Below are 12,413 nucleotides of genomic sequence, written 5' to 3'. Positions count from 1 at the left end.
GGCAAACACGTCTTGTGAATCCATTGTTTCTTCTTGTCGCATGCTTGGGGCTGGCACAGGCACATTTTTCTACATCAGGTCAAAACACAGCCAGCGCTTCATCAGTACCACAGAAAACTCACTTGAGCAGATTCTGTTGGAGAAACCTTTCTCATGGTGCTGCAGCCTTATTCTGTTTCTTTAAAGTGCTATTTAATAATAAAAATAATGGTGTTTGTTAAGCGCTTACTGTGTACCAAGCACTGTTCTAAATGCTGGGGTAGATACAAGGTTATTAGGTTGCCCTGGGTGGGACTCACAGTCTTAATCCCTATTTGACAGATGAGGCAATTGAGGCACAGAGAAGTTAAGTGGCTTGCCCACGGTCACACAGCAGATGAGTGGCGGAGCGGGGATTAGAACCCATGACCTCTGCATCCCAAACCCGCACTCTTGCCACTAAGCCCCACTGCTTCCATTATTACATACATGCCTGCCGTATACACAGAGAAAGGACATCATGAATATTCTCAAATTAGTTCTATTTTCTAGTACAGTTTCTCCTCGTGGTGTGGCTTTTGGAGGGATGCTCAAGGCGACTGGGGAGACACGGGTTCGAGGGTGTGAACCTTCCAGCACAGTTCTGCGGGGAACCCATCCCGTGTGAGAGGAAGACCCACTGGTCTGACAGATGTGGCCTCTCTCCTACTGGAATTTCCCCTCCAAATGTTTTACTTTTATTTCTCCAACCAGAGATCTTCCTTGGCAACCCATAGCTTTACTATGCCCTCGGATCGTGGCTGCTCTCCTTGCCCCTCTTCCCACCTCCTGCAGGGCCACTCAAACCCACTGAGGAGTATAGTAGTTGGCATATAGTAAGCGCTTAACAGATATGGCAATTATCTGTTATTATCATCATCTGTAGTATTATTATCATTATGAAAGCGAGGTAATAATGATGGTATTTTTTAAGCACGTGCTATGTGACAAGCACTGTTCTAGCGCTGAGGTAGACACAAGCTCATCAGGTTGGACGCAGTCCATGTCCCACATGGGGCTTCCGGTCTTGGTCTCCATTTTACAGATGAGGGAACTGAGGCACAGAGAAGTGAAGTGACGTACCCAAGGTCGCACAGCAGACAAGTGGCAGAGCCGAGATTAGAACCCAGTCCTCTTGATTCCCAGGCCCGTGCTCTTCCCACTAGGCCGTGAGATACGGGGATGGAGGTGGAATAATAATAATAATGATTTTGGTATTTGTTAAGTGCTTACTATTGCCAAGCACTACTCATAAGTTATCAGTCACCACCAATAATATTTATTGAGGTTTTACTCTGTGCAGAGCACTGTACTAAGCACTTGGGAGAGTATAGTGCAACTGTTAGACGTGTTTCCTGCCCACAGTGAGCTTACAGTCTAGAGGGAAAGACAAGATAATCAGGGCCCACATGGAATTTGCAGTCTAAATAGGAGAGAGAAAAGGCATTGAATTGCCATTTTGCAGATGAGGGAACTGAGGCACAGAGAATTTAAGTGACTTGCCTGAGGTTATGCAGGAGGTACATAGCGGAGACATGATTAGAGTCCAGTATCTCCAACTCCCAGGCCTGTGCACTTTCCACTAGGCAACGTTGCTTCTCAGATGTGGGGATGGAGGTGGAAAAATAATATTCATAGTAATTGTAATAATAATGATGGCATTTGTTCAGTGCTTACTATGTCTGAAGCACCATTCTAAGCGCTCGGGGGGATACAAGGTGATCAGGTTGTCCCATTTGAGGCTCACAGTTTTAATCCCCATTTTCCATATGAGGTAACTGAGGCCCAAAGAAGTGAAGTGACTTGCACAAAGTCACGCAGCTGACAAGTGACGGAGCTGGGATTAGAACCCATGACCTCTGGCTCCCAAGCTCAGGCTCTTTCCCCTGAGCCATGCTGCATTTGTTAAGTGGGCCAAGCTCCATACTAAGCGCTGGGGGAGATCCAAGATAACCAGATCAGATACAGTCCCCGTTCCACATCGGGCTTACGGCATAAGTAGGCAGGAGAACAAGAATCAAATTCCAATTGTGTAAATGAGGAATGCCAGGATGAAGTGTAAGCACCTTGAGGGAAGGGCCTCGTGTGTACAAAGTCCACCGTGCTCTCCCCCACCAAAGTGTTCCACACACAGTAGGTACTCAACCGTACATTGTATAGAAGTGAAGAATTATCATTGTAGAGCATTAAGTAGCAGCGTGGCCTAAGTGGATAGAGCATGGAACTGGGAGTCAGAAGGATCTTGGTTCCAATCCTGGCTCTGCCACTTGTGTGCTGCGTGACCTTGGGTAAGTCATTTAACTCCTCTGTGCCTCAGCTACCTCATCTGTCAAGTGGGGATTAATACTTAATAGTGTTAATACTTAATAGTAATACTTAATAGTAATACTTAATATTAATAGTGGGGATTAGTAAGCCCCATGGGGGACAGGGACTGTGTCCAACCTGATTATCTTGTATCTACCCCAGAGCTTAGTACAGTGCCCGGCACATAGTAAGCGCTTAACAAATAGAAGCAGCATGGTGTAGTGGTTACAGCATAGGCCGCAGTGTCAGAAGGTCATGGAGTCTAATACCGACTCCACCACTTGTCTGCCGTGTGACCTTGGACAAGTCACTTTACTTCTCTGTGCCTGTTACCTCATGTGTAGAATGGCGATGGAGACTGTGAGCCCCACATGGGACAGGGACCACGTCCAACCCGATTTGCTTGTATCCACCCAAAGCTTAGTACAGTGCCTGGCACAGAGTAACAACTTAACAAAAACCATAATTATTAAGTACCAAAAAAAAAAATAGGAGAAGCATAACCCCCTTTCATCAGATTCTGACCATTAGAAAGTCACTCCTTAGGATTGAAAATTTTAATTCCAGGGACTGTTCAAAGTACGAGAAGACCCGAGTGTCACCTCAGGACACCCATGCCACGCGTCCTTGAAAGGTTTCTTCAGTGTATTTTCTTGTTTCGAAGGGAGGGAGGGATGTGGCAAGCAGGAATGAGGAAACAGACGGGATATTCTCATTATGCCAAGTTCTGCTGAGCTGGGAACTGGGCTGTACATACAGTAAGCTCTCTGTATAGAATCCGTTTATCTTAATGTTTCCTCTCCTGACTTCTCTTTGCAACAGTGGGATCAGGACCAAAAGTGGCCAGCTCTTGATGTCGGGAGGGAGGAGGCGCCGGGGGAAGGACGCGGGCGGGAGAAGAGGTGAATCGGAATGCCTTCATCAGTTTGGGGAAGACTCCCTTCAAAAGGGCTAGGGTTTTTCCTCTATTTCTCCCATCTGGTTCTCTTTGGTCCCAGAGGAATTAATTTTTGTGGCCAGCTGAACCACATTTTAATTTAGCACCATAAATTTCCAAACCCTTTGCCCATCCCCTTCTCCCAACCACATGCTGGAAGCAGAAACATTTCTGCAGCTATAATAAGCACACTTAAACATCGGTTTAACTGTGGAGTCCCAAAATTCTCTCTTCTTCTGCAGTGAGTAGTAAGCACATTGTGTGAGTGTAGGGCTCCTGGGAACACCAAAGGAACCAGGGGGATATATTCCGGGCCTTGAACACGGGAGGTGGGGGTGGGGTCTTTGTGGTGGGTTGGAAAATGTAGTCTTTCATTTATTCAGTCGTATTTATTGAGCATGGACTGTGTGCAGGACACTGTACTAAGCGCTTGGACAGTACAATTCAGCAACTAATAATAATAATAATGGCATTTATTCAGTGCTTACTATATGCCAAGCACTGTTCTAAGCGCTGTGGAGGTTACAAGGTGATCAGGTTGTCCCATGGGGGACTCACATTAATCCCCATTTTACAGATGAGGGAACTGAGGCCCAGAAAAGTTAAGTGACTTGCCCAAAGTAACACGGCTGACAATTGGTGGAGCCGAGATTTGAAGCCATGAGCTCTGATTCCAAAGCCCATGGTCTTTCCACTGAGCCGCATGGAGTCTTTCATTCATTTATTTAATCATATTTATTGAGCATGTACTATGTGCAGAGCACTTTACTAAGCGCTTGGAAAGTACAATTCAGCAACAAATAGAGACAATCCCTACCCAACATCGGGCTCACAGTCTAGAAGAGGGGAGACAGACTTTGAAACAAGTAAACAGGCATCAATGGTATCAGTATAAATAAATAGAAAATAAAAATAAGCGGATAAGGCTGGGCTTTCCGCTTGGGCAGTTGGTCAGGAAAGGGCATTTTCTCGCAGACTTGCCAGTCCCACCTACCACTCCACCCACATTCTATTTCTACCCTGATCAATTCTCCCCACTGTGAATAATACTAACAATAATAATAATAATAATAATGGCATTTATTAAGCGCTTACTATGTGCAAAGCACTGTTCTAAGTGCTGGGGAGGTTGCAAGGTGATCAGGTTGTCCCACAGGGGGCTCACAGTCTTCATCCCCATTTTACAGTTGAGGTAACTCCATGGGCACTCCATGTGAAGTTCCATGGGCCTCATCGTTAACAATCAGGGCTATCACCCCATCTGCACACCCCTCTCCTCCTTGCCCCCTTCCTTTTTCTCTTTCTGCCAGTCTTCAGGATCATAATGATGATATTTGTTAAGCGCTTACTTTGAGCCAAGCACTGTTCTAAGTGCTGGGGTGGATAGGAGGTTAACAGGCTATTCCACTGGGGACTCACAGTCTTAATCCCCATTTGACAGAGGAGGTAACTGAGGCATAGAGAAGTTGAGGGACTTGCCCAAAGTCACACAGCTGACAAGAGGTGGAGCTGGGATTAGAACCCACAACCTCTGAGTCCCAAGCCCAGGCACTTTTGGTCCCAGGGGACCTACAGTCACACACTGTGCCTCTCTCTTAGGGGCTTCGGCAGACTATGAGAGAGCCGGGCCTCCCGCCAAGCCCCATCCGATCAAGACTATTCTATTTATTTTATTAGTGTCCAGCCCCGCTGTGTGACTGACTCCATGGGCATCCAGTCCTGCTGTGTGATCGGCTTGCAAGGACTTCCATCCCCATGGGCGGCTAACCTGTCTGTGTATTGCTGTCCTGTCCTCTCCCAAATGCATAGTACAGTGTGCTCCACACACAGTAATTGCTCAATAAATACAATTGAATGAATGAAGAAGTGAATGAGCCCCCAGACAGGGACTGACTTCAGGAGTCCAGATCCAGGGATAGATGGTGGAAAGTCTTTGGCCAAAATTGGAAAATCCGGAGCTGGGGTTGTTACTATTAAGTTCCATGAAATAAATCAGTCTGACTTAATCAATCAATCATATTTATTGAGTGCTTACTAAGTGCGGATTCATTCGTTCATTCAGACATATTTATTGAGCGCTTACTGTGTGCAGAGCACTGTACTAAGTGCTTGGAAAGTACAATTCAGCAACAGAGACAATCCCTGCCCACAACGGCTCAGTCTCCTGTACTAAGCGCTTGGGAGAGTGCAGTGTAACAGAGTTGATAGCTCCATTCCCTACCCACAGTGCCCAGAAGGAAGAATAGGATTTCTGTTCCTGTTAAGTTTTGCTTGGCCTTCAATTCTGCATTTGAACCACAGTAATTAATGGGCTAAATGGGACTTTGCAATAATTCAAGTTTTCTGCTTGTCTCTGCATCTCAAGTGGTTTGTTTACTGTTTCCCAAGAGGGGGAGTATCCCTGTCTGATTGGTGGAGGAGTCTGCGATTGTGCTTTGTAATCTGCAAGCCAGTAACTCCTATAAGCAATTGGTCTGAATAAAGAGAGTGGTCCTGGCTCCAGGGAGGCCTAGTGGAAAAAGCTCTGTCCTAGGAATCAGAAGATCTCTGTGCTAATCCCAGTCTCTGCCTATTTCTTGCTGTGTGACCTTGGACAAGTCACTTCTCTCTTTCCTTTTTTAATGATATTTGTTGAGCACTTACTATGTGACCTCTGTGCCTGTTACCTCACCTGTAAAATGAGGATTAAATCCTACTCCCTCCAGTTTAGACTCTGTGTCCCTCAGTCAGTCACATTTGGTGAGCGCTGACTGTGTGCAGAGCACTGTACCAAGTGAATGGGATTGTACAGTACAACAATATAACAGACACATCTGGTGTCCATTCTGATAGACCTTTTTCAACCCCAGTGTTTAAGATAGGGCTTGACACATAGCAGGTGCTTAAAAAATACCATAAAAATTAAAAGTTCACCATATACTCCTCCCTGGAAAAATTGGGAAAAACGAATAGGAAGCATTGACTTCAATACGAATTCCACCCAGGTCCTAAGCCGGAATCTCTTTCCTTTCAATTTTACATAACGAGGGCCTTGATGTCATCCGACAAGGTGGATTTCTGCTGGTTTCATAATTCCCAGTGTATCTGTTCTACTAAATAGGCACTCTGCCTCCCAATTTTGATTTCCTGTCCCGTCCCTCAGTTGCAGGATTCTATCTTTAACTGACTTCACACAGTATAATGAGAGCCTCTAGCATTACTATTTTCCAGAGTAAAATTGGTGCTGTTTTGGGGGTTGGCAGTCTAAGCCCTCCCGGTGACACAATGGCAGGGTGACGAGTCGGTGGTATGGAGAGTCTGGCCTGTCACTTCCACCCCGTCTCGACTGGTGGCTTGTTATGGGCAGGGAATGTGTCTGCTGATTTTGTTCTAAATGCTATCGTATTATTATTATTATTATTATTGCACTGCATGGGAAGCAGTGTGGCTTAGTGGATAGAGCACGGGCTTGGTAGTCAGAAGGTTGTGGGTGCTAATCCTGGCTCCGCCACTTGTCTGTTCAGTTATCTCATCTGTAAAACGTGGATTAAGACTGTGAGTCCGACATGGGACAGGGACTGTGTCCAGCCCAATTCGCTTGTATCCACCGCAGCGCTCAGTAAAGTGCCTCACACGCAGTAAGCGCCTAACAAATACCACAATTATTATTATTACTCTCTGAACTGCTTCGTAGGTGCTCTGCACATAGTAAGTGCTCAATAAATTTGATTGATTGACTCCTTCAGTCACCCGTCTGTCTGAACTCCCCAGTAAGCATGCCAGGAGGAGACGAATAATCGGGACCCTGTCCCTCCTGATTCTCTTGCATCTCCCCCAGCACCTAGTGCAGTACTTGGACCACAGTAAGAACTTAACAAATTCCACCATTATTTATTCAGGATTAAATGTAAAGTAGTCACTGCTGACTTGTCCCCTAAGCCTTTGAGGGGCCCTCATTCTTGTGATCTCAGGCTGCTGTTTGGATTGATTAAAGCCATCTTTGGACAGGCGTATTTGCATGGTGTTATTTTTACGAATCTAAATGATGGCCAAATGGCCAATGTGCTTTAAAGGCTGAGGACGAGAGGAAGGAAGGTGTTTAAACCAAGCCGCAAGCTAAGCTACATTTGGCAGCATTACCGCCAAATGTAAAAGTGCTGTAGGTGTGAGACCAGCCTGAGATTATGTCCACAGTCACCCAACCAGAGCGAACCAAATTGACTCCATTTTGGGGAGGCCTGCCATCTCCTGCTTTCGGGATTTGTTACATGTTAGTTGTTTAAGCCTAGGGAAATGTTTCGTACATCAAAGGATTGGAAATTCGCGGGAAGAGGGCTGTAGTTTGTAGATATGGCCCAAGGTTACGCTTGACAGCGACTGAACATCTTACCCAATTCCCTGCAACCTTCCCTGTCTGCCATTTCCATGAAATGGTTATGGGTAGATTTGGGTCCATGTGGAAGAAGCTGGATGTCACACACTAAAGGCGGATAGTATTTTCTAAAATATGGCAGTGATACTTCATGCTCACCCAGTTGATCAGTGGGATGCAGATCCCCAGCTGTGGAATCCACACACTTCTTCCCTTCTATCTGCCCCCTCACCCCAAAAAATCGGATATGCACCTGGATAAACTACTGTTCCTTTCAACCTAGAGGGGAGGCTAGGACAACCCAGAGCACTTGCCGAGTACGAGAGAGGAAAAGGGGTTCTAGGTCCTGTCTGTCTGGGATAGAGGTTGGTAAATGCGTGCCAACCACCCCATTGTCGGGTGAGACATTGGGACCCTGGGGGATGGAATAACTTTGTCTGTGGGACCCTAGGGAATGTAATAACTTCACTCGTGGGGATCCTAAGGGATGTAACAAACTTTTGTTTGTGGTTTGTGTATGTCGTGCATTGGAGCCATAGGTTTCATAGGTTTACTCATTAAAACCATGGCATTCATAGCAAGACTCAGTGTGTCTGTTTCATTCTTCTGCGCCTAGATCTAAGTGCCCAGGGTCAAACCCCTGCTTTCGGGGTACACCGTTTAGGTGCAATGGGCAGTTATTTTTTTTAATGTTTTTTGTTAAGCGCTTATTATGTACCTGGCACTATCTTAAGCACTGGAGTAGATACAAGCCGATCAGGTTGGACCTAGCATATGTCCCTCCTGGGGTTTACGGTGTTAATCCCCATTTTACAGATGAGGAAACTGAGGCACAGAGAAGTTAAGTGACTTGCCCAGGGTCACTCAGCAGACAAGTTGGAATTAGAACTCAAGTGCTTCTGATGCTCAGGCCTGTGCTCTATCCACTAGACCATGATGCTTCTCCATCTGATGGATGAAATTTGACAGATCCGTGGTCAAAGATCATTATTATAACAAATCAAGTGTTGTAATAGCAGAGAGCTGAATCACATTTGGAGAAAAGGAGCCAGGGGGAATTGGAGCAGGGCCTGGGGGGAAGGAGGGAGGAGAGGTGACAGAGGCAATGGAGGAAAGAAGGAATTTTGTAGTGCTAAACTATGTTATTAAAACAAGTAATAATGGTTGAATATTGACTAGAAGGTGATGGAAGAAAAGAAACCTATTAGGTTCCAATCGAGAAGCAGTGTGGTCTAGTGGAAAGAGCATAGGACTGAAAGATAGACCTAGATCACAGGGCCAGCTCTGTCATTTGCCTGCTGTATAACCTTAGGCAAGTCATTTGACTTTTCTGTGCCTCACTTTCCTCATCTGTAAAATGGAATTGAATTACTTGTTCTCTCTCCTCTAAGACAGTGAGCCCCAGGTGGGACAGGACTGGATTCAGTCTGCTTATATTGTATCTACCCCATCAATCAATCAGTCAGTGGTATTCATTGAGCACTTGATGTGTGTGCAGAACACTGGACTATGCACTTGGAAAGGTACAACACAACAAAAATGTCCACAGGGACCTTAAAGTCTATGGGGGAGGCAGACGTTAGAGTAGATTAGGGAGAGAGGAAATAGTAGAATATAAAAATATTTGCATAAATACTACAGGGTTGGGGTGAACATCAGGGAAAAACTCCTCACCCTCGGCTTCAAGGCTGTCCATCACGTCGCCCCCTCCTACCTCACCTCCCTTCTCTCCTTCTCCAGCCCAGCCCACACCCTCCGCTCCTCTGCCGCTAATCTCCTCACTGTGCCTCGTTCTCACCTGTCCTGCTGTCGACCCCCGGCCCACATCATCCCCCTGGCCTGGAATGCCCTCCCTCCGCACATCCACCAAACTAGCACTCTTCCTCCCTTCAAAGCCCTACTGAGAGCTCATTTCCTCCAGGAGGCCTTCCCAGACTGAGCCCCCTCCTTCCTCTCCCCCTCCTCCCCCTCCTATCCCTCCCTTACCTCCTTACCCTCCCCACAGCACCAGTATATATGTTTGTACATATTTATTACTCTATTTATTCATTTATTTTATTTGTACATATTTATTCTACTTATTTTATTTTGTTAATGTGTTTTGTTTTGTTCTCTGTCTCCCCCTTCTAGACTGTGAGCCAGCTGTTGGGTAGGGACCGTCTCTATATGTTGCCAACTTGTACTTCCCAAGTGCTTAGTACAGTGCTCTGCACACAGTAAGCGCTCAATAAATACAATTGAATGAATGAATGAATGAAAGTGCCAAGGGGTACACAGGCAAGTTCATAGTTGACAGAGAAGGGGAGGGAGGTAGGTAGTGGAAAAAAAGTGCTTGTTGGAGTAAGTGCTTAACAAATTCCACAGTGTATTATTATTATTAATTATTATACTTATTATTATTATAGCAATCAAGAGTGACAAACAAGAAGAATATGGAACATAGGGCCTTTGTCTGAGTTTGTGCTTTAGTAATGTGGTGTGGAAGATACGTTCAGGAACAAGAACTAGGGAGTTGTATGGCGTGGGGTCACTTGAGTGGCATTTGGGGGAATCTAAGCTCTGGCCATGTCTCACTCCTGTAGTTCATGAGAAAGGAGCCAAAGTCCAAGGAAGAATGTGGCCTGTCCCTCGGAGGCAGCCTTCCTCCCAGGGACCGTAACTGAGCCTGGGCCAGTGGCCCGCCGCCTCTGTGGTAATGGTTGGTGTGTGTGCTTCTCTTCTTCTAGGTCACTCTGCAATGATGACAGCAAGGTACAGGCCCACGTGGGACTTGGCCCTGGATCCTCTGGTGTCCTGTAAGCTCTGCCTTGGGGAATATCCTGTGGAGCAGATGACAACGATAGCACAATGCCAGTGCATCTTCTGTACTCTGGTTGGTCCTTTCTCAAAATTAGCCTTTGGGCCCCACCGATGGATCGTCTGTTCTCTAGTTGGTCCTTTCCCAAAGCTAACCCTTGGGCCTCACCTTTGGATCTTCTGTCCACCTGTTGGTCCATTCCCAAAGTTGGCTCGTGGGTCCCACCAATGGATCTTCTTTTTCTCTGGTTCGACCTTTTCCCAAAACTCACCCGGGGGCCCCATCTTGGGGGGATGGAGCTGCTGTTGCCGCGTGAGGCTCTGTGGGACAGTTGCCTTGAGAAACCTGGTTCCTGGAAGCCTGGGGGAAGAGAGGCTGGACCTAGTGTGACAGCTCAGTGGTGAGGAGCCTGACCCCACTCGCCTCTTCCCAATCTTTCTCAAGGTCATGGAGAATTTCGACCTAGGGAGCCTTGGGACACCTCGGAGGAGTAGCCTTGGAATCAAGCGAAGTCATGGCAGAGTTTAGGGGAAGGGAGTCATAGACAGCTCTGAGGAGACCGAGGAAGCCTCGGGGGGTCATGGGCAGCCTCGAGCTAGTCTTGGGAGCCATGGCAAGTTAATCATGGGGAACGTCAGGAGGGACAGGGAGCCTGTCTTTTGTGGCCTTTCCCTCCCTGGTCATGACTGAGCCTTCCTCTCTCCCTGGTCCTCCTTTCTGTCTTTCCTGCTGGGGCTCCTCAGAGCCAGCTTCCTCCTTCAACAGGCGGGGAGCAACACCATCAATGTTGTTTGGGTAGAAGCGGGGTCATTCATTCAATTCAATCATATTTATTGAGCGCTTGCTGTGGGAAGAGCACTGTACCAAGCTCTTGGGAAAGCACAATAGAAAAATAAACATTACCGGCCCACAACGAGCTTACAGTCAACACGACAAGCTTACAGTCAACAGGACGAGCTTACAGTATAGGGGACTGTGATGTTTGTGAGTTCCTGATTAACTAACCACATCCTCGTTGTGGTAATATGATGTGGAAACATTTCAAATGAAGCACAAGGCCAGATGTTCCTTTAATTTCTATTTGCATGAAACAATATTTGAACCAATTTTTTTTATAAACTATTTGAGCTTATTTTTCTGCCTTTACGAAGATGTTCTTAAATGAAGTGTGTAGGCAGTTGTCGCTATGTTTAAGTTGTAGTTTAAACGTTCTTTTTAGAGAACTAATGAGTGATATAAAGTAAAATAATAACATCGAGTAAGTACTTTTTTATCCAAAGTTATGCAATAGGAATTTTACCTTAGCATAATCTCTCTTAAAAGGAGCTTCTTTACACAATTAATTTGAAATCCAGCATCAATCAAGATTTAAATAATCAACCAGAAGTATTTATGGAGCACCGACTGTCTGCAGAGCACTGTATTAAGGCTGTATTAAGACCTCCAGACTGCAAGTTCATCCTCTAGACTGTAAGTGCATTGTGGGCAGGGAATGTGTCTGCCGATTCTGTTACATTGAACTCCCCCAAGCCCTTATGTGCAGTGTTCTGCACATAGAAAGCGCTCAGTAAAAACCAATGAAAATAACATTTCCGATGGTAAATGCCATGAGGAATGGTAAATACCATGAGAAACAGTGTGGCCTAGTGGATAGATTACAAGCCTGTAAATCAGAAGGATATGAATTCTAACCCAGCTTAACCACTCGTCTGCTGTGTGACCTTGGACAAGTCATTTAACTTGTCTGGCAGTTACCTCATCTGTAAAATGGAAATGAAGATTGTGGGCCCCTTATAGGATATGGACTGTGTCCAATCTGAGTAGCTGGTATCTGCCCCAGCGCTCAGTACAGTGCCTGGCTCATACTAAGTGCTTAACAAATACCTCCCTCCCACCCCCAAAAAAGGTAAAAGTCCTTGGGAGAGTATGATAGATTTAGTAGACATTGTCCCTGCCCACAAGGATCTTTCAAGGAATCAATCAGTAGTATTTTCTGAGCACCT

The 12,413-nt window shown here is 46.0% G+C and overlaps 1 protein-coding gene across 1 annotated transcript in view; it reads left to right on the top strand.

Annotated features, from left to right (window-relative positions):
• The window catches only part of RNF144A (ring finger protein 144A), a 65,009-nt gene that overhangs the window by 9,142 nt on the left and 43,454 nt on the right, over window positions 1-12,413 (top strand). Inside the window, exon 2 of the mRNA XM_038740031.1 lies at window positions 10,340-10,485. Within this exon, the coding sequence (XP_038595959.1) occupies window positions 10,351-10,485 (135 nt within the window). The 5' untranslated portion in view covers window positions 10,340-10,350. The remainder of the gene's footprint in view (window positions 1-10,339; window positions 10,486-12,413) is intronic.

Source organism: Tachyglossus aculeatus, chromosome X1 (genome assembly GCF_015852505.1).
Source record: "Tachyglossus aculeatus isolate mTacAcu1 chromosome X1, mTacAcu1.pri, whole genome shotgun sequence".
Taxonomy (NCBI): domain Eukaryota; kingdom Metazoa; phylum Chordata; class Mammalia; order Monotremata; family Tachyglossidae; genus Tachyglossus; species Tachyglossus aculeatus.
Note: the sequence above shows the minus strand (reverse complement) of the source record. Positions and strands in the feature narration are given on the sequence as shown.